The sequence below is a fragment of the Podarcis raffonei genome, chromosome 7 (genome assembly GCF_027172205.1).
Source record: "Podarcis raffonei isolate rPodRaf1 chromosome 7, rPodRaf1.pri, whole genome shotgun sequence".
In the NCBI taxonomy this organism is placed as follows: Eukaryota; Metazoa; Chordata; class Lepidosauria; order Squamata; family Lacertidae; genus Podarcis; species Podarcis raffonei.
In genome coordinates, this window is record NC_070608.1 from 88,284,271 (window position 1) to 88,305,837 (window position 21,567).

Sequence of the window (21,567 nt, forward strand, 5' to 3'; positions counted from 1 at the left end):
ATAAGTCCTACACTCTGTCATAAAGAGTATTCAATAATCTGAGCCTTACGAGGTTTTGTAAACTATAAACTAAAACAAAACAAACACAAAACCCAATAAAATAGTTTTAAAGTTCCAACAGAATACTTCCACTCGTGCAAGTAAACGTGAGTCTAAACATATGCATGTTTAGTTGGTACAGTAGTCATATGCAGGACTATTTTTTCCTAAATTCCGCGGCAGTTTAGTTCAATGGGGGAGCATTTGCTTTGCATGGAGAAGGTTCCAGGTTCAGTCTTTGGCATTCCTAGGTAGGGCTGGGTTTCCCCTCTGGAAACCCTGGGGGCTCTGCTAATGCCAGTCACGGCAGACAAACCTGATGGATCCAGGGTCTAACACTGTGCACAACCTCAGTCCAGGAAGACTGGGAAGGTTTTAAATTAAAAATCAGGAGAATAATTTTTCTCTTACTTGGCCAGCCCAGAAGGAAAAGCGGAAGCTTTGGAAAAATCAACTTTTTATAAGAGGAAAATGAAAGATCCCTAAATGAGAGGGAGCCCTATTTACCGTATTTTTTGCTCTATAAGACTCACTTTTTCCCTCCTAAAAAGTAAGAGGAAATGTATGTGCGTCTTATGGAGCGAATGCAGGCTGAGCAGCTATCCCAGAAGCCAGAACAGCAAGAGGGATTGCTGCTTTCGCTGCACAGCGATCCCTCTTGCTGTTCTGGCTTCTGGGATTCAGAATATTTTTTTTTCTTATTTTCCTCTTCCAAAAACTAGGTGCGTCTTGTAGTCTGGTGCGTCTTATAGAGCAAAAAATACGGTAAATGAACAATTGCCCTCACCAGAAAAAACTTAGACTCTCAGTTGTGAGTGAAACTGAGGGGCGGGGATTAAGACTTTGTCCCCTTTCAAGTTACAGACAGGAGTAGCGTTCCATTTATTTATTTGTTTTGTAATGCAAAGCTAAAGAGGAGTTTGCTGAAATGCAGGAGCAACGGTAAAAGTAACATTTCCATAGCAGTTTCTTTCATACAGCAATTTATTGAACACTTTTAGAGGTTTTCTAATATTATACAGGATGCAGGAAAATAAAATTTGTGGATTATGTGAGAGGAAACTTAAATCCAAAATATTACTTGAAGGGGGGCAAGAATGAACCTTGATTGTTCTCTAAACCTTGGACAACCATTTCATTTAATGATTGTTTTATGAAACTGCTTTGCAATCTTTGTTTCAACACGAAGCCTTGGTTTACGGAACTGTAGCTCAAGGAAAGCATTAGTTAACAGTTACTTCAAAATATTTTTAAGAGGTGATCTAGTGCAACATCTTTCTAGAAGTGTTCAGTAGAAATGTAAATCAGAACAAAATAAAAGGAGCAAGCAGGTAAAATAAAAAGCCTCTTTCCTTCACATATCAGTTAACATAGACTATAATGAGGCCAGAGGCCTCAGGTCGGTTTAATAGACTTGGGGGTGGAGAATCTTATGAAGAAAAGGAGGGCCATATTTGAGTTTCCTTAGACCACAATCTGACTAGTTTACACACCTACCTGGAGAAGGCTAGGACTGCCTTCCATAAAACAGTTCATTTTAGCACACCCTTGTTTTCATCAGAGAAATGTTGGAGGGTATGCATTTAGCTGTCACATATCTTCTGTGTAACAGTGACCAAGCCTTTATTTTTATCACGGCCCACATAGTGCAAAGAAGAGCCAGAAGATGCTATCTTTAGGCATGAATGGTCTAGAGAGGGTGGTGGGTTCTTTAAAATCATATTGTGGGAAACCTGGGCTCAAAAGAGGCCTTTTTCATTCCAGCCATGTACCTCCAAATGCTTCCTTGTTAAAATTCAAAAATCACAATTTCCTTATGGTTGCCTCAGTTTCTCATATTAAGCCCCCAAACAGCTGTTTCTCTAGCACTGCAGTGTGTTTGTTAGGATAAGAGGTGTCAAATACAGAGGCCAATTAGTACAGTAGATTAAAAATAGGGCTCTTTGTTGGAAAGATCAGTTAACAATATAAAATACAAGAAGACATTCCTAAGAAATTATCTAACCCATAGAGGTAGGGTTGATAGATTCAGAGTTTAAAGTCAAATAAGGACATAAGAAGCAAATGACCAGCCTCCATAACTTTAAAGCATATTTAATCAGAAAACAGCAAGAGCACACTAGAAATTATCTCCAGCAGCAAAATCTCCAAAGAAGCCAATAGAATCTGTAAATGATTTTCCCACTGCTGGTCTAACCAGTTCCCCTCCAGTGTGTTTGTAGGCAAATTGGGCAGCGATCAGCTAAGCAGCAGGGGAAGTGGTAGTTCTCTTCAGGTAGATCATGTCCTCCCTCAAAGAGGGCACGTGTTGCGGTGAGACCTGGAGACCGACCTTCTGTGTATAGCCACAAGACCTGATTGGTAGGTCCCTTGATGTTGGGTTTAATCTGGCCAATGGGGCGCAGACCAAACGGATCGAGGGACCTATATATATCCACATATACCCAGAGTTTCCTCTTTCAGCTTGTGCATTTGGAACACCCGCCCACCTCTCCCTACTTTTAGGGCATTTTTTGCGATTGACCTTGCTATGCCGTCGTGTGTCGTCTGTCATTGGGACAGGGGCACAGCAGGAATTTTCCCCACTTGGCTGATTGGCTGTTGCCATTTGGGTTTCACCTGCCGCGTAGCAAATCATCACAACTTGTAAGATTGCGGATAGACACTCTATCAGGTGATAGGGATGGGAGAACGGTCTCGCCATCCCTATGTGAAGGGTATTCTGTTAAAGGAATCCAGGGACTCAACTGGTTTGGTCAACCCCCGAGGGGGGGTTGTGCCTGTACCTGAGTCCAGGGGAGCATCTGGAGGGTGAACATAGTCTGCTCCTGGCTTTTTGCCTACCCAGGTGTTCACCCTAGGCTGACCTATGCTGGTGCCCTGGGTCAGCGCTGCTTGCAAGAGTACAGGGAGCTAGTTGAACCAGAGCCTATGCAACCACTCACTTTCTGTAATCAATAAAGTTGTGGCCTAAATTCTGCCAAAACCAAAACTAAAATTTGAGTCAAATGTGTCTTTATTTAGGGGGGAGGTATGGGACGCGGGTGGCGCTGTGGGTAAAAGCCTCAGCGCCTAGGGCTTGCCGATCGAAAGGTCGGCGGTTCGAATCCCCGCGGCGGGGTGCGCTCCCGTTGCTCGGTCCCAGCGCCTGCCAACCTAGCAGTTCAAAAGCACCTCCAGGTGCAAGTAGATAAATAGGGACCGCTTACTGGCGGGAAGGTAAACGGCGTTTCCGTGTGCGGCTCTGGCTCGCCAGATGCAGCTTTGTCACGCTGGCCACGTGACCCGGAAGTGTCTCCGGACAGCGCTGGCCCCCGGCCTCTTGAGTGAGATGGGCGCACAACCCCAGAGTCTGTCAAGACTGGCCCGTACGGGCAGGGGTACCTTTACCTTTACTATCTGGGTCTGAACACGCAAAAGCAGACACCTTACTCTTCATGAGTGAAGCTCCTATACAAATAGGAAGGTGCTCCTGGGTAACTGGGCCCTGAGAATGGAGGTCTTCCACATGAGTCTCATCTGTTAAGTGCTAAGAAAGATGACTGGGGCTGAGAAAAGAAGATAATGTGAAGGATAAGTTTTTAGTGAGCAGAATAACTGAGTTTGTACAATACATTCAATAGTTATGTGGCACAGACAACTTTCCAGCGTATGGGTGAATTTGTTAGCAGTTTAAATTTTCTTTTAATCTGAGTAGGGGTTGATTCCATAATTTATTTATATTTTGAAAAAAGAAATTCACAGAATTATGTAAGCCCTCTGAAGGAAGGTGACAAAATTTAACTTCAGTAATAGCTGTAATTTGTTGAAAGCATTTCACATACATTGCCTGAGTAATTTTCACATCAAACCTATATATGGTAGGCCGTTTTATTATTAGTCCTGTATGATCCCTCTTTTAGTATTGACTTCAGAGTTGTCGAATAGGCCAGGAAGTGTGCCAGGCCTACCATCCAGTCTGTTATTGTTAAAATGAAGGGGAGGGTCTTAAAGCCGAGGAAGAACAGCTTGCAGCAATGCTGGCTTTTATTGTAGATGGAAAATGGAGTGAATCTGTGGCAGAGATCTGAAAACAAAAACTAGCAGAAATTACTTGAAGGGAACCAAATCACAATACGGATTTCTTTCTGAGAATTTAGCGTATCAAAAGCAATGTCAAATCTTAAAGATAGGAAATGGAGACATATATGACTTGAGTAATGTAATCTTGCTTTCACATGCACATAGCATCTTTCCCCCCCTCTTCCACCATGAAGTAGCAGCAGCAGCCGCCCCTCCCTCCTTCCCTATCTTGACTGTGTCCTGGTAGGTGGGTCAGGGGTTTCCCTTCCACACCGTTCTTCTCATAGGCAGCTGGCTCACTGATTCTTATAACATTACTATTATATTATTATACATTAATACAGATCCATTTTGTAAAGTGCCAAGTACATTGTTTCACAGGCAAAAATAAAAAGGAACTCTAGGCTCTAAAGGATCCTCTGAAGTTTCCAGTGTATGTCATTATAATGTCATTATAATGGAAATGTTCCAGACAGGGATGGAGCTGTGATGCTCTTCCTATGAGGATGTCCTACTAGAGAGGTTTCCTCTTTCCCCAGGCTGTATCAGAGTGCCTTGTGGTATTGGCTCCCTATTGAAGAATTGTGTAACTCACTTGTTTGGTTTTTCTGCAGTCAGACCGTGTTTTTCAGACTTTGAGTTAGGGTCAAACCTTCTTGAATTGGGATTCTTTTTCTCTTTTAAAAAACGCCAAACAGCAGCAGTTTTGTGAAGAGGGTCTAGGCTTCCTCAAACTCAGCCCTCCAGATGTTTTGAGACTACAATTCCCATCATCCCTGGTCCTGCTAGCTAGTGATCATGGGAATTGTAGGCCAAAAACATCTGGGGGGGCAGAGTTTGAGGAAGCCTGGAACCGTTAACCACTCCTGCACATGCCAATAGTTCAAATCATTATTCCTCCGTTACCCCCCCAACCCCATGACTGTTGTTAATTTTTAAAAGAAGGAGAACACCCAGTATGGGACTCAAATATTTGCTTAACATCACTATCACTTCTGGTTTGATACTTAGACTTTTGTGTTTGCTTTTAACGTTGTTAAAAAAAATACATCATTCTTCATCTCCCTGTACTTTAAAAGTTGGGAAGTTCCCTGTGGCCAGTTATCAGAGAAGACATGGAATGGTTAAAAGACCCTGATCAGCCAAAAAGAAGAGGAAAACATCAGATATCAATAAGCATCCCAGGAGTTATATGCAAATAGCCTAGGTCACAATCTGTAGAAGCCTGAAGGGAGATGGCTGATGCTCAAGATGCTGCTGAGATTTTAGCTTACCTAAAGGCAGGAGCTTGCTTGTGGTAGCCCCATCTTAATTGATATGATTACCAAGTGTAAACCTTGGGGCTTCAACAAAATGGCCAGCATTTACTCTCTCTGTCCCCTTGCCCCAGGTTTTTCTTAACATTCAAACTGAAGAAGAGTTCTGGAGAACTCAAAGGTTTGCCCACTGTGATTATTGGATTTGCTAATCAGCTGAAATTACTGTGTATGGTTTTTATGTCTCCTGTGTGCTGGGGAGTCAATGCAGTCTTATTGGCCACTAACAGAATTTAAATTTAAAAAAACAAGCCTTCAGTCAGGAATAGGATGGGGAATAAAATGGATTCAGTTTGCATTTAAAGTGTTTATCAAATTTGCCCTTTCCAAAACATTGTAGGAACCGAAACACAGCCATCCATCAAAATTCTCATTTATATGAAATATGCCATGCAGTTCTCCAACCAAACAACATTCACAAATATGTACACGTATTTGTGAACAAAGTGCACATAAACGTTATATTTGTGAAAATAACATACAAAAGGTCCATCAAGTTAGATAAAATTGCTTGCAAAAATTTGTACATTAGTCAAAACTGCATGTTAAAATGTGTTGGAGGGGGTTGCACTAAAATGCTGAAGAATTTTCAAACCTAAAAGAAAATCACAAATTGCAGCAGAAATGTGGAAATATGAATTTAAGACTGAAAAAATGAAAAATTGAGAGAACTGAGATTGATAGATTCTTCCATCCCTAGTCAGGAACATTGAATCTGTACTTTCATATCCTCTACTTTCTTTTCTTTTCTCCATTTTCTGTGTAGGTTGAGTTATTATGCACAAATAATATTAGACTATACTTTTTATTCTTTCCTTTGGGCAATAATTATATTTCTGGGCATAATTAATTGCCCTTTTTCATTTCTCCTTTTGTGTGGATAATGCAAACTGCTATCCCAAACCATTAATGTTTATAAGAGATAACACTATTTCTTTAATGATTCTTGGTGTTCATAAATGATTTCTTAATTTAGTGCAGACTGTGGAAAATGCCTTACAGCTTGATCTTAACCACATTCACTTGGAAGTAAATTGATTTCAAGAGGACTTACTTTGAAGTAAATGCATTTAAGATTCAGCTGAAAATGTCTTGCATAAATTTCATTTCATTGCAAATGTAACGGTATGTCCTGTTATGCTTCAGTCCTTCAGAAGTTGTCCATTTAAGCTGCAGTCCTGTACATGCTTACCTGAGCGGAAGTCACATTGAACTCAATGGGACTTACTTTTGAGTAGACATGCATAGGATTGTATTGTTACTGCTATATATTGTCATAGGCATGTATGGCAGTAAAAAAGGGTTGTATACATGTGCAAATCTACTACCTCAATGTTGCAACAATAGTGAGAAGGAAAGATCTCTTTAGCAAGAATACACCTATACTTAAATAAAAGTATATGTGATAAATGCCTATTCTAAAATCAAATTCCAGGTGCCAATAGACATGCTTGCTTTTGAAAAAGCCCTTATTAATTACCATTGCAGATCTATCTAGGCATTCTTTTATATGGAATGTTTTAAAAATAAACTGATGGTGACAGTTCTGTATGCTTTGATGCTTCTCTTGTGATTTTGAAAGCTGATGTATAAATATTTGGTAATCTCTCCTACCAACCTGTTTCTCTTTTCTCCTTTCCTTCTCTGTTCTCTTTCTGCACTGGCAGAGCACCTTGGATTAGAATTAAAGGGTATGGACTCAACCATTCATTTGTTAACCAGATACCATTACGAGCTGCTGACAGTTCTTCATATTGTATTTTGATAGCTTCAGTGGGATGGTTTTAAAAATCAGCTGTTCTGTTCCTTGTTCTGGCACAAATTGGGCCAAACATAATACCTAAAATTACACTAAAGGAATTAAATCCTAAATAATCTGCATGGGTTTATTGCAGCACATTCCCATTCGCCTTAGTGGGAAACACGTCTACCTCAGGTGACATCAGTCGGCTGCAGAGACTGGTCTTTGTCACTTTTCACTTCCGTGCTGCATTATGTTTGGATGTAAACTGAAAAATTGATTGTGTCTTTCTGGAAAACCATTGGCTTGTATAGTGGGAGCAGTGGACAAACATTCCAGTAAGGAAAAGGTTGGTGTGAAAGAAATTAGGAAGTTGCAGCAATTCTACAAAGCTACCCTGGCTCTGAAAAAATAAACATGGAAAAGTCTGCTTTTATTTTCCCCTCTGCCTCACCCCATTATATTCCTTGTTCGTTTGGAAGGAATCAATTTAAAAATTAGAGCTAGGTAGGTCAGGAGGAACTCTTTGACTTTCCCGATGTTGCTGAACTACAATTCCCACCGAAGATGGCCAGTGGCTAGGGATTATGGAAGTTGTAGTTCAACAACATCTGGAGGACCAAAGGATCCCCATCTCTGAGGGAGGCCTATGTTGAAATGTAAGGCCCATAGCAGCTCGGTCCTATTTCACCAACACTAGCGCTAGGTTTAGATGAGTTCCCCAACAGCTGTTCTGAACATGACACAAAATAAAGTAAAACCCTGAGGTGGTAGGTTTCTGGGCTGTACCACTTCCAATTTCAAGTAGAGGGTATATTTAGCCTTAAAAAAAATACACAATTCACTGCATATACTGGATTTAAGGCCAAACTACATGTTTAAGAAGGGACACGGGTGGCGCTGTGGGTTAAACCACAGAGCCTAGGACTTGCTGATCAGAAGGTCGGCATTTCGAATCCCCGCAACGGGGTGAGCTCCCATTGCTCAGTCCCTGATCCTGCCAACCTAGCAGTTCGAAAGCACGTCAAAGTGCAAGTAGATAAATAGGTACCGCTCCGGCGGGAAGGTAAACGGCGTTTCCATGCGCTGCTCTGGTTCGCCAGAAGCGGCTTAGTCATGCTGGCCACATGACCCGGAAGCTGTATGCCGCAACCCCAGAGTCGGTCACAACTGGACCTAATGGCCAGGGGTCCCTTTACCTTTACCTTACATGTTTAAGAGAGATTTATGAAGGGCTCTTCTAACATACATTTTCTGCTGGTTGTGTGTAGTAGCAGGCCAAGGAGGATTGGGTCCAAACAGTGGCACTGGGGAAGAAAATAGTCAACCTTTTTTTTCTCTGAACAGTTTTTGTCATCTAAATTGCTGCCAGGTCCTCTTTGCTGAGTGGAAAATACAGATAGAATACACTTTGGGTCTTAACACCTTAGACAGAAAGTGATGCTGAACCTTTCTCTCCAGTATGCTAGTTTCCTATGTGGAAGGAGAATTTTGTATGGGGAAACGTCCAAAAATCTCCCTCATCTCCAAGTGGTACAGGCCAGAATTCTATCACCCCTGCCCACCATAGGAGTGGCCTTCACAGAGTGCATGATAGAATAGTGTGAAAGCATTTACTGGACATGCCCTTTAAAGATTGAGTGTTAATGAGAACTGCACATTAAACTGGAAAATCAGGATTCCCAGCTGTACATGCATAGAGACCCTTTCTCACCAATGCTTGATGCTGGGTTGTCACTGCTGGGTGTGTTTTGCCTATGTGTGGTGGCATTCATTGAATGCAAGAGGGGCTAGTTTGAAACCCACCCACCCTTCCCCTCCGCTTATTCTGCATCATGTGTAGAATGACTCTTGGGAAGAAGTACATGATCCCATTGCCAGAGGGACTGCGCTGGGGTCTGAATGTATAAAAAGCTAAACCTGGAGCATATCAGCAGTTTCTGTAGGAGGCTATAAAGCCATCCCTGATTATTATCAGCCCTGTAGTCTAACCAATGATCTGCTTCCTGCTTCTTTCCCCATTCACTCAATATAATAGCAAAACAGCTTGTTGTGTTGCCACACTGCTGTAGTAATTTCCAAGAAGAAACAATTTCCCACGCTTAAACTTAATAAACAGAAAAACGTGCTCACACGTATTCAAAGCTAGATATCCTATCCCAAACATCTCCCTCTGAGTATCCTCCTTGTTTCCTATGTTCTACTAGCTTCAAGTGAGGTTTATGAGGCTGGTTTAAAAACAAACAAACAAATCCTTCCACATATGTCAGGGTGGAGAACCTCCCAGTTTGGCGCATGAGGCTGTTTCCCCCCAAATGATACCCTCTGGCCTCATATCTGATGTCTTTTCCCATGGGGAACTCAGTTGCACAGATGGCATCCCTGGCTCGGTTGGCCTTGGGAAGAGGTGAGGACAAGGCAGGGCGAAGCAGCGATACCCAAACACCCAGCAAACCTCCTGGCTATCAGGTGCTTGGGTGGTGTTGGCCAAGGGACCTTGATAGGCAGCTGAGTCATACCTGTGCTTAATGGACATGGCGACTATAGGAAGCACTCTCAAGTCCCCTTCCTTCTGCCTTGCAACTGTTCTAAATCCCTGCTCCACAGGTTTTCACATATTTCCTCCTCCTCTTGGCTGTGTAGCACTGACACACAAATGAAGCCAGTGAAAAATTATAAAAGCAGAAGAATATAGAAAGGGACTTACTATAACATCAGGTGTCTTAGGAAAAGCACATGTCTTTCAAGCCTCAATGACAGTGAAAACCAAATGCTTGTGTTCAGAGAAAGCTTATAATAATACTTTCACTTGTATGAAACATGGAACTTAGTCCACAGTGCTTGGTTATCATTTACCCACACAATCAGTTTGCAGGACAGCCTATCTAGGAAAGAGAGGCAAGTGCTTTCCAGAAGGGGGGTATTTATAGCACTAGAGAGCATGGACCCCCCCCCCAGCCTATTCCTGTGTGGAGTGTTTGTCCATGTTTCCAAATTACTACTGAATCTTGCAAAATTTCATACTGATAGCACCAAATGGACCTGTGTGAATTCATTAACCACAGTACATTCTCATCAGGTTCTTCTTTGTGGTGGGAATAGTAATAATAATAGTTCACAGGGAACAGCTACCTCCCACCCCATACCATCTGCTGACAAGAATGTTGTAATTGAAGGGGAAATGTGCCTACTTATGTATCAGAACATAATTGTCAATTATCAGGAGATCCACTTCTGTGAAGAAACAAACTTTATGTAGAAAGTGGCCTTGAATTGACAATGCTCCTGAATCAAAAACACTTTGAAATGACATTTGGAATTGAGGATTTTTGACATCCCTACTTAGCTTAAACTTGTGTTGCTTTTTTAAAAATGTATTTCTTTCTAGGCTCACTGTTATGCAAGAAATATTTTTTCCCATCCTGCCTCTTCTTTTCAGCCTCCCCCCCCCCAAAGCCATGTGTGTACCTGTAATGCTCCGTGGGTGACATTTCTTCACATGCACGTGATTTCCTATTAACAAATTATCGCACAAGATAATTTGTTATTTTTAAAAAATCACATTCTAGCACATGCATGAAAGAGTTACTGGACCCTGGCTCAAATTTCTTACAATTTAAGTGGAATTTCGAGTTGCTGTTTACATTGCCTCATATTCTCACTGTACAAACCTGTATAAGTTTACATGTTATAAATTGTTTCATAGCTAATTATTTTTGCTGAACATTAAGGTCTCTAATTTCAAATGAAACTTTGTGATTCCAAAGTATTGTCACTACACAGTAATAGATATAACAACAAATGAGATTTGCAGCACAGGCCTAGACATGTCTACTCAGAAGTAAGCTCCACTGAGTTGAATGATCTCCACTGAGAATGAACTCCTCCGTGATTTGTATAGGATTGTGGGTGCTGCCATCAAATGTTTGATGTTGCAAATGGATGAAGACAAAATTTTTATGCAGGTCTCAAATGGTGGATTGATCAGCTCATACTTGCAGCCACATTTCATGTCAGAGATTAGGCTTTCATGTGAGAGAAATAAGATTATGGAGAAAATTATTACCTTGATAGCTTTGCTCCTCCAGATAGTTAACAATTCACTGTTGAATTCAAGAAAATTCTTAATAATTCTTGGTGAGGACTTAATTTTATCACTAGGAAGAATTATATTCACCAATCTGAGAATCAACATTTGAGTTTTTTCCTTTCCTTTCCTTTCCTTTCCTTTCCTTTCCTTTCCTTTCCTTTCCTTTCCTTTCCTTTCCTTTCCCTTCCTTCCTTCCTTCCTTCCTTCCTTCCTTCCTTCCTTCCTTCCTTCCTTTCACATCCTGCCTTATAGGAAACAGATCCTCCCACGGCAGTTCACAATAAACATCAACCTATGTTGTTGCTGCTGCTGTTTTTTAAAAACCTCACAACCAAGAAACAGTATAAAACTATTAAAAGCCATCAGAATCCTTCCCACCAGGCAGCTGGTGGTGGAAAAGCCTTGTGGTGGTGAGATCAGAGGGGGGTAATCCCAGTTGGAGCAGATCTGAGGTTGTGGTCATGGAATTTATTTTATTTTGAAGCAAAGTTAAAAGAACAAGATCACTAAAGAAATAAACTCACAGATAAATTATTGTATTAAATCTGGCTACTTTTGCAGAGTACCAAGATTCATGGGTACAGCACTCAATAACAACACTCTATCATAGTAAGATGGGACGCGGGTGGCGCTGTGGGTTAAAGCCTCAGCGCCTAGGACTTGCCGATCGAAAGGTCGTGGTTCGAATCCCCACGGCGGGGTGTGCTCCCATCATTCGGTCCCAGCGCCTGCCAACCTAGCAGTTTGAAAGCACCTTTGGGTGCAAGTAGATAAATAGGGACCGCTTACCAGCGGGAAGATAAACGGCGTTCCGTGTGCTGCGCTGGCTCACCAGATGCAGCTTGTCACGCTGGCCACGTGACCCGGAAGTGTCTGCGGACAGCGCTGGCTCCTGGCCTATAGAGTGAGATGAGCGCACAACCCTAGAGTCTGGCAAGACTGGCCCGAACGGGCAGGGGTACCTTTACCTTTACCTTATCATAGTAAGACTTGTTAGCTATTTGTTGTGAAGAACAAATTTTCAAACTTTTAGAAATTACGCTAAATACAATGAACCATGTACCAATATAAAAGTCTTCAGTGTGTGCTTTCTCTCTCTCTATATATATATATGTGAAACTTCTTCCATCTAGGCAGTCTCAGCATAGGGTTGTTCAGGGAAGGGGTGTTTAAATGTGCAGCATGAGTAACAGACTGAAAAATTTCCTGATGGGCAGCCTTTCTGTTTCTTGCAGCAAAACATGTTCAAGACTGGTTCAGATCCTCTAGTTTCTGATGAAAGCAATGTGAATCTTAGGTCTTCTTTAAATTGGTAGATGCCAAGGTTGGGGCAGCCTGATACCAGTTCAGATTTCTGGTGTCAAATCTATGATATAAAGTCAAAGGAGATGCTCTGCATTCTAAAACCATCGTCTGCAGTACGTTCATATGCCTGTCTAATATTGCAAAGTGCTGAAAATTTAGATGCGGCTCAGCTGCCAGGGCCCTTGCTGAGATTTCAAATTAAAACGTGGGAGTGGCCTGTATACTCTTCAAGAGAATTGGATCTCCCCAAAATATATTTAATTAGCTAGTTAATTTATAGACCACTTCATGTTTCAGCAGAAATCTCTAAGCAGTTCATGTATCATAAAAAAGGGGTACTTAAACTGTTCCGGAAGTCCGTTCTTAAATCAAAGCATTCTTAAACCAAGGCATGTTTTCCCATAGCAGCGGGGGACTCAATTTACAAATGGAACACACTCAAAAGGAAGCGGAACATGTTCTGCTTCCAAGGCAAAGGTCACAAACCAAAACACCTACTTCCAGGTTTGCAGCATTCTTAATCCAAGTTGTTCATAAACTAAGCTGTTCTTAAACCAAGGTGCCACTGTATTGGTATAAGAAATCAGTAGCTGAAGGTGGCACTACTCACATGACCTCTCTCTGGCTGAGTTGCTGCTACATTCAGGGATGGCAGGCAGGCAGGGTGAGGCTAACGTGGTACAAACACCGTGACAGGAGCAATGGATTGGCTCCAGCAGCGCATTTGCACTGCACCAACCTCTCTGCCACCGCTCTGCCCCTTCCCATATGGCTAATAATTATTCCACCTACAGCTCATCTTTGTAGCATAGATCTTTTCCGATCACAAACCAGGCAGAGAGGAAGGGTTTGGGGACTGGCATGTACAAACTGGTGAAAAGGCACTTGCTTTCCCTGTTTCCAGTTTTGCATGTCCTGAGCATAGAGAGATACTCTAACATCTCAAGTGAGAAAAAGGCTTCTCATCTTACTGATAGTTAGTGGCATTTGCCCATTTAAGCCGCTTTGAGCTAGATTTATAATAGCACATTCCCATTTTGAAAAGCAAGGTATGGGTTTGAGGGCCTAAAGTGTGCCTGCAAATTCTGACAGTCAAAGTATAAACCTCCTGAGTGCTTATATACTGGAAAGGTAACACAGTGGTCAAGCCATACAATCCCCAGGCATATTCAGACCTGAGGCTGAAAGTGAAGTCAACAGTGCCCTTCAGTTCTCTGGCATCAGAATGAATAGCAGGAGAGAGGCTAAAAGGCACTTTAAGCCTGATATTTGAAGACACTCTTTGTAAGGCTAGGTTTGATACCCACTTTTTGGAATGGAATTTAAGCTGTAAATTGCTTAGGACGTCTTAGAAGTCTTGATCGTCACATAGGTCATTATTGAAATTTCCTTCCTGGTCCTAAAGTGGGAATGAGTTTTTCTTTCACCATTTGTCAGGCAGTAGATGCCAGCAGTGACAGATGATAAGAATCTCTGGTTTTGGTGCCTTCCTTTCTGAGTAAAGGCCAGATCCTGATCCATCCAGCACCTCTACTTGGTTGGATGACACACAGAGGACTCTGGGAAGTAAAAGAGGGAACTGTTGGTTTTTTTGGGGTTTTTGCTAAATGGGACGCGGGTGGCGCTGTGGGTTAAACCTCAGCGCCTAGGACTTGCCGATCGCATGGTCGGCGGTTCGAATCCCCGCGGCGGGGTGAGCTCCCATCATTCGGTCCCAGCTCCTGCCCACCTAGCAGTTCGAAAGCACAATTAAGTGCAAGTAGATAAATAGGTACCGCTTTCTAGCGGGAAGGTAAACGGCGTTCCGTGTGCTGCTCTGGTGCCGGTTCGCCGGAGCAGCTTCGTCACGCTGGCCATGTGACCCGGAAGTGTCTGCGGACAGCGCTGGCTCCCGGCCTCTAGAGTGAGATGAGCGCACAACCCTAGAGTCTGTCAAGACTGGCCCATACGGGCAGGGGTACCTTTACCTTTACCTTTAAAGGGAGGAGTTATGTAGAACACCCGGTCAGTTTTCAGATGCCAGCAAGCCCAAAAGTAAAATGAAACCATCACTTCACAGAGAACAATCTCTTCTACACAAGATCCTGGCATTGGTGATAATGCTGCATTTTAAGCTTCTTAATCCCTCGCAGGATTACTGATAGCCCATTCTTAAGACATGTGTTGGCTTGCAAAATATGTTGGGTGGCAAGCATCAAAAGAACGGCACAGAGCACAGCAGTGATTTGCCAGTGCAGCCCTGGTACATCAGCTGCACCAGCAAATTCACATTGCATCACAAATGTTAAAAGTAGGACAAAATGAAAAATGAAAAGAATGAATGCATCTGAGCATTTGCTGTATGCACCGCCACAGAAGGCACAGAACTCATAATACATTTGATTGCTATTCTTAAATGAATGGTGAAAGAAGTGAAACAAGTGAACATGAGTAAGTAAAAGGTGAGAATAGGTATAAATGCTCCATTCTTGCTGCCTGCAACATTTAGACTGCAATCCTATCCGTGCCTACTCCAAAGTAAACCTACTGAGGTAAACAGGGCTATCTCCCTGGTAAGTGTGTTTGGATTGCTGCCTGATTGCACTGTAGCATACCTTTTAGGCATAGCTGTCAACCTTCCCTTTTTTTGCGGGAAATTCCCTTATTCCAGTGCCATTTCCCGCTGCTTCCCGCTGCTATCCTGGATTGTTAGATATCCTGTAGACTGTCCCCGGGACAGGTGAGGCTGCTGATCCCTTATTTTCGAGGCTGCTGATCCCTTATTTTCAAATCTGAAAGTTGACAGCTATGCTTTTAGGGCATGTTATTTCATTTATTGGTTCAAATTTCACAGAACAGCAAAAGCTTACCTTTCATACTTTAAAGTGCATTACTCCTTTATTTCTATAGCTGCGTTCAAATAGAGGAGCTTAAACTCTTATTGTGGAATAAATCAGAAGTTCATGGGCAGTGACCCCCCCCATTAGCCTCCTTGTTAGTTCATACCACTTTTTTGTGAAATAGCTTTAAAAGTGAAGTAGAATTCATATGGGCTGAAAAGTTATCTAAGGATGTGAAAGAATTGAATTGATTTGTAAGACTCTAAAATAAGGGCCTGATTAAAATTTGTGCACAGGTATGTGCAACAAACTTCAGCTGCTGGTTTGGTTGCAAAAAACCACCCAAAACAAACCCACATACATCCAAAGGGATCATTTTCAGTGGGTGATGAAAGGGTTAAGCAGTCCTCCCTCCTCCTGCTTCTGTGCTCTAAGTTGTCACTTCCTAAAGCAGCTTTTCTGCAACAAAAGCAGCCATGAGAGTTTTGTGACACTTGTTTGCCCATAAGATTTGATTAGGCCTTCAGACAGAGCTTTTCATGCCAGACAAGGTAACTGCCTTAAATTAGAAAGTATGTATGCATATACAAAAAGACAAAAATGTGTGTGTGTGTGTATCTGTTTCTAATTCTATATAAACCAAAATATTCCATATACCTAAAATATGTGATTACTGCCTATAGTGAAGGGCTAATGTACTTCATTACAAAACTTCGGTTTGGGAGGGGATCATTTTCAAGGTCATAATCTTCTCTCTTTTATGAAATTGTAACTTAATATTATGCATTTGTACCCAACAAGTGTAACTTGAGAATTATTTGGCGCAGACTATGAACCATGCCTTCATGGATGTTTATAATTTATATTGCCTTATCTGCAGTCATTCCTTACTCAGACCCTCCATTCCCAGGGAGACTATTCAGTCTCTCACCCCATTCACACTGGGGCTGTGTAAGCCTGACCCCCATCCAATTCAAGGCCTGATTCGGTGATCCGGATCTAGCCCTGATTAATTTTGGATCAATCTGAGCCCAGTGCAACCTGATCTGGGACTGGAAATCAAAATCTTGTGTTCATGTTCACTTAAACTCTGAAATCAAAATGGCCATTACTTTTTTGTTTTTTTCACGTAGGTGTATGATATTGGAAGACATGGTAGCCTCCCAAGAGAGGATTAGCCTTGCCAAATTTCAGGCAGTCATTTTCTGCTTGTGTTTAAGTTTGTATTCCCCTCCAAAAAAGAAACTAATTTTATTAAGACTGTACTGCACCGATGTATGAAATATTACCCTGTATGTGTGCTGCTTGCTCACTGACTGTGTACAATGTATTGGACTGTGTACAATGAAGTCACAAGACTTAGACACAAACACAGAAAACAGAACACAGCTGTAAATAAAATGCAAACCTAACCTTAAAAACTAGGGCCAAAATTTGGGGTAGCGGGGAAAACAATTGGAAGGCTGGGACTGGATTGATTGGGAAAGGATGGGAGACAAATAGGTATGAGAGATGCTAAGCCAACACTACAGCTGGTGGAGGAGCTGCAACAAGCAAGCCATTGGCACTCTACTCTCATATAAAATGCCCCAATGAGAGAGAGACACGGTTGTTGAAGAACCTCATTTCAGACAACATGGAGGCAGATATGCCAAACAAACAAACATGACTGGCATTAGAGACCAGATGTACCATTTCTAGGAAATTTGGTGACTGAGTGGATGTGAGACATTGCTAGACCTGGCCTCTAAGAAAATTATATTCCAGGTTTGCTTCTCTGTTGTTTCTCAGTGGGTGAACCTGCATCTAAACGCCACCTGTTCACTCACAGTTGTAGCCCCCCATTCATTCCCTGGTTTCCTTCCCTCTCCCAGCCTTTAACCACTTCTGCTCCAATTGACTTGACAGGCTCACCACACTGGGCTACACCTTCATGGTGGCCATATGCTACTCTAAGCCTGCCTCCACCCAGCAAAATGTGTATACCAACACTGAGTTACTTTGCAGGGTCGACATAACCCATGCTTTATCAGTATCGGTCCTACCCTCTGCAATATGAGCATAATAATGATGGCCTTTTTTTGCATTGGCATCAGCCCAGTCATTTTTTAAATGTTTACTAACTCAGAAAAATAATTTTTGTATGAAATAAGATATGAGTCAGAAAGATCTTTGCTGCTGCCTTTGTCTTTGAGCTACTACACCTCAACCACAGCAACACTACAATTCTGGGTAGCAGAATTGCTTTCTGTGGGGCAGCAATTGCTTCTCCACCATTAAAGACTATCAGAAAAGTCTTAAGAACAAACCAAGATGTTCCTGTTTTGAAGACTATATAATTCATGTTTCATTCAAACCTTCTCTTTGTCTTATTGGCTAGATCTTCTTTCCTAAAAGTCAGTTATTGCTGACACTTCATTCATTGACCAAAAGTACTGAAACGCGGGAGCAGGCTAGTCTGTCATAAAAACCAGTGGGCGAACATAGTGCCTGCAAATAGTGTCTCATATCTCGTGTCCCTCAAGTGCTAGAGACATACTTTTTAGAAAAGGAAAAGAAAGCTGAGAAACTGGAGATTGTGGCTTATTCAGGGGGGTGGGGTGGGCAAATGCCCTCCCTGTCTTCCCTGCTGGCAACCCATTTCTCCTCAGCAAGTAATCACTTCCAACCATTGGTTCATCTGCACAGCTTCTGATAGCAGAGAGGCTGGGTCTAGACACATCAAAGAAGCATTTCAGTTAAACGCGTTGTAAATTTAAACAGGGAAATCTGGTAGAGAAAAACGGCACTCCACAATGTTATATTGCATATACAACGCATATAAATTGCTTCTTCTTTACCAATGTAGCTGAGTCCTGGGTGCTCCCCTACTCCTCTGCTGTTCTTAGAGGCTCCAGTAGCCAAAAGATACACAGTGGTTCAGTTTCTCTTCCACTGTCTTCTGGTTAGTTGTGTGCGCTCTGTGACTTCTAAATGCTACCAGAGTTAAGAGATGATGGACTATAATACGGGGCTCAGAGCGAAGTGTCTGTAGATATATATTTCCTTTGGCCACTTTACCAACAAAAAATGAAACTCAGCAAGTGTTTCCACTGTGGGTCAACATGAATTTTCTGCAGTATTGAAGGACATTTGTGAGTATGAAAAGACGCCACTGACATAGTGCCAAAAAAGAGAAAAGAAACAAAGTAGATCAATATATATACAATGTGCATATTGTTTTATGTGTTATGTTTATTATTTTATGTAGACATAATTACATAATTTAAACAACTGCAATACATTTCATCATAGTGGGGAAGGATGACCATGTGATCTGAATGCCGGCTTACTCCGCTGTTCAGGTGCTAAGTGTTGATGGGCAACTTCAAGGCCCCTCCTTTCTCTTCTCAGGGTTGTTTATCTTTAAACCAGACTTGGACCAGATAGCCCTTCAAATAGAGAGGTTCTTCAAATGCAAGACTGCTCTCTGTAAAGTAGGACACATGAGCACTCTATGAACATGAGACCTCTGTGCGATGGAAGAACTGCTATGCTCTTGCTTGAATGCTGTCATACATCGGGTATTCTACAAATAGTTGTTCAAAAATGAAGTACCGTAGGTTTGTGGGGTTATTAGAAAACATGTAAGAGATGTCTTGGAAAGAAAGTGTGACATACCCAGTGTGAATTGTTTTTTGTTGGATTTGATTCACATAGACAGGAAATAGTAAACGCAAAGGTTTGGAGAGAAGTAGAATATCTACACCTAATGTTGGGCTAGGAGTACAGATTTTAGTGTATATATCAGGAAAAGAGCCCATTGGGTTCCAATCTCCTAGTGAGAGGGTTGGTATATTCAGAATTCACATTTTTAAACTGATATGTTTTAACTGCTCATTGTTTTTATGTCATTTGCAGAAGCTGAGGAGCTGTATCAGAAGAGAGTTCTAACCATAACTGGGATTTGTGTTGCATTGCTTGTTGTGGGAATAGTGTGTGTGGTAGCCTACTGTAAAACCAAGTGAGTGACATTTCTTAATAGTAAAGAGAGCTTTTATAATGCATGGACAGTTTATGCCGTTCTTAAAGTTCCAGTTGTTACCAGCCTAAAATACTGTTGTGTGTAACCTGAGCTCTGAGTGGCGTCACTGCAGGGGTTCCAGCACTTACCCAAGGGTCAGTTTCACTGGACACATAGGGTTTATTTACACCTATATGCAACCTTACTAAACTTTAGGGAGGAAAAGGAAGGGAGTGGGTCTACTGTTTTCAGCAACTGATGTAACATGCAGTTCCAGAGTGCTTTCAGATAGTGCTTTCAGCATAGCTACATGGGAGGAGGCTGGAGCAGTGCCCACTCGCCAGGACAGGCATGGGGCCGAGTGAGGCGGAAGTGAGGGCATGGGAGCTCTGGGTTCTTGTTGTTGGTCCCACAAGTGGGTGAATGCTACCACCCACTGGGAGCTCCCCCCACCTCATTGCCACCTTGCTCCACTTCCATTCCTCAGGGATCAGCACCAGTGCTGCTACTCTGGTACCCTCAGGCGCCATTGTTGCCACCCATGGTAGGTTACATTGTTAATTTTAGAAATATAGGCAAAAAGCTGTTGAAGTGTGAATTAGAAAATCTTTAAAGAAAACAAAACAAAAAAACTGATAAAGTGGTGCAAACCAGAACAGTAATAGTAAAAGTTTACTGAAGTGTAGATATTATTATTATTATTATTATTATTATTATTATTATTATTATTATTATCATCATCATCATCATCTACTAATTATTACTAACTATTTTTTCAGCTGCTTTATCTCGCTCAAGGCAACCCAAAGTGATTTACAACCAAACAAAAAACCCCACACAGAGACATTGAAACCATATCTAAGCCAATAGGCTCCCTCTCTCAATACATCAATACACACATTGAAAACCATGCCTTAGTCTAACGAGAACAACAAGGCAGGAGAGTAGTGCTAAGAACAATTCCCAGCTGAAGTAATTGTACTACTGTTCTCTTCATGCATCTCCAGTGTCTTACCTAATCTGATAAAGTTCCCATGTGCAAACTGCAAAGATTGAGCGCAAGCCAAAATTCTCTAATTCCCAGCCGCTTGTCCAAAGGGGGACCCTGCCTTCCTTGGCACAAGAATGTAGTAACAGGAGCTGACCACTGTCAAACTTTGTATTCCCCTATTCTTTTTTTTTTAAAAATGTTGATTTCGTTTTCAAAGGTTTACATACTTTGCCATCAACAATACGTTTAATTTTTCCTTTGACTTCCCATCCCTCCCACCATGATGTTCTATGTTTATCTTTTAATGCTGTATATTTTAACTTATGGCACTCCATATATACATCCTATGTTATTGGCATTAATGTATTTCTACTATTGCTCATATTTCAAATTCTACTGGCATTTTCATGCAATTACAATAGTTCTTTAGATGTTCTACAAAAGGTTTCCAATCCTCAAAGAACATGACGTCATTTTATTCCCCTATTCATAACTGAATATCTTTTCAGGATGAAGGCAAGCATCAGTAAAATGTATCAATCTGTTTAACTCTTTAGAAAACAGAGAAATCAAATGCATAACCATTTGCGGCAAAATATGTGTCCAGCCCATCAGAACAGAAACCTTGCAAATGGCCCTAGTCACCCCCGGCTGGACCCTGAGGAAATTCAGATGGCTGATGTAAGTAGCGTTTTTTTAAAAAAATTCAGGGTGTGGGAACCTCTGAAATGGCAATGGGGGGAGGGGATAGATCAAGGACAGAGAGGGAAATGGTCATTTCCTCCTCCTCCTGCTCCCCCCCCCCGTTCTATTTCTATTTCCCTTCTTCACTTTCTCCCTCTTGCCCCTCCCTTGGCTTTTCCAGAGGCAGTTCATGTAGTAGTTTATTGGTGGGGCTCCCAGCTGCTGCACTAAGAGCTGCTGTATGTGAGGAAGGGGGAAAAGGACACTGAGAGACAAAGGCACAGAGGCTGCTACTTCAAGTCCCTGCAGGTGCCTAGCAGCCGAGTGGGCAAGCAGCAGCCCAGATGGTCTACAAACACACCTGGTGTGTTGCCCAGGGATGGGGGAGAAATTTCATTGCATTTAGAGGCGGATCCATCAAATTCACACTTTCTAGAACAATCTGAGAACCAAAACAAAGAACCTTCCTTCAAAATTGGCAATTAACTGAATTTTGTGATGTATTTCTCCAATCAAA

General features: G+C 41.9%; 1 protein-coding gene across 4 annotated transcripts in view; it reads left to right on the forward strand.

The window, feature by feature from the left end:
• The window catches only part of NRG2 (neuregulin 2), a 134,853-nt gene that overhangs the window by 105,824 nt on the left and 7,462 nt on the right, over positions 1 to 21,567 (forward strand). For 2 of the 4 annotated variants that reach the window (XM_053397473.1, XM_053397476.1), the window contains exons 6-8: positions 7,085 to 7,108; positions 19,273 to 19,375; positions 20,924 to 21,047. In XM_053397473.1, coding sequence (XP_053253448.1) covers positions 7,085 to 7,108; positions 19,273 to 19,375; positions 20,924 to 21,047 — 251 coding nt within the window. The remainder of the gene's footprint in view (positions 1 to 7,084; positions 7,109 to 19,272; positions 19,376 to 20,923; positions 21,048 to 21,567) is intronic. The other 2 variants (XM_053397474.1, XM_053397475.1) reach the window with 1 other exon arrangement.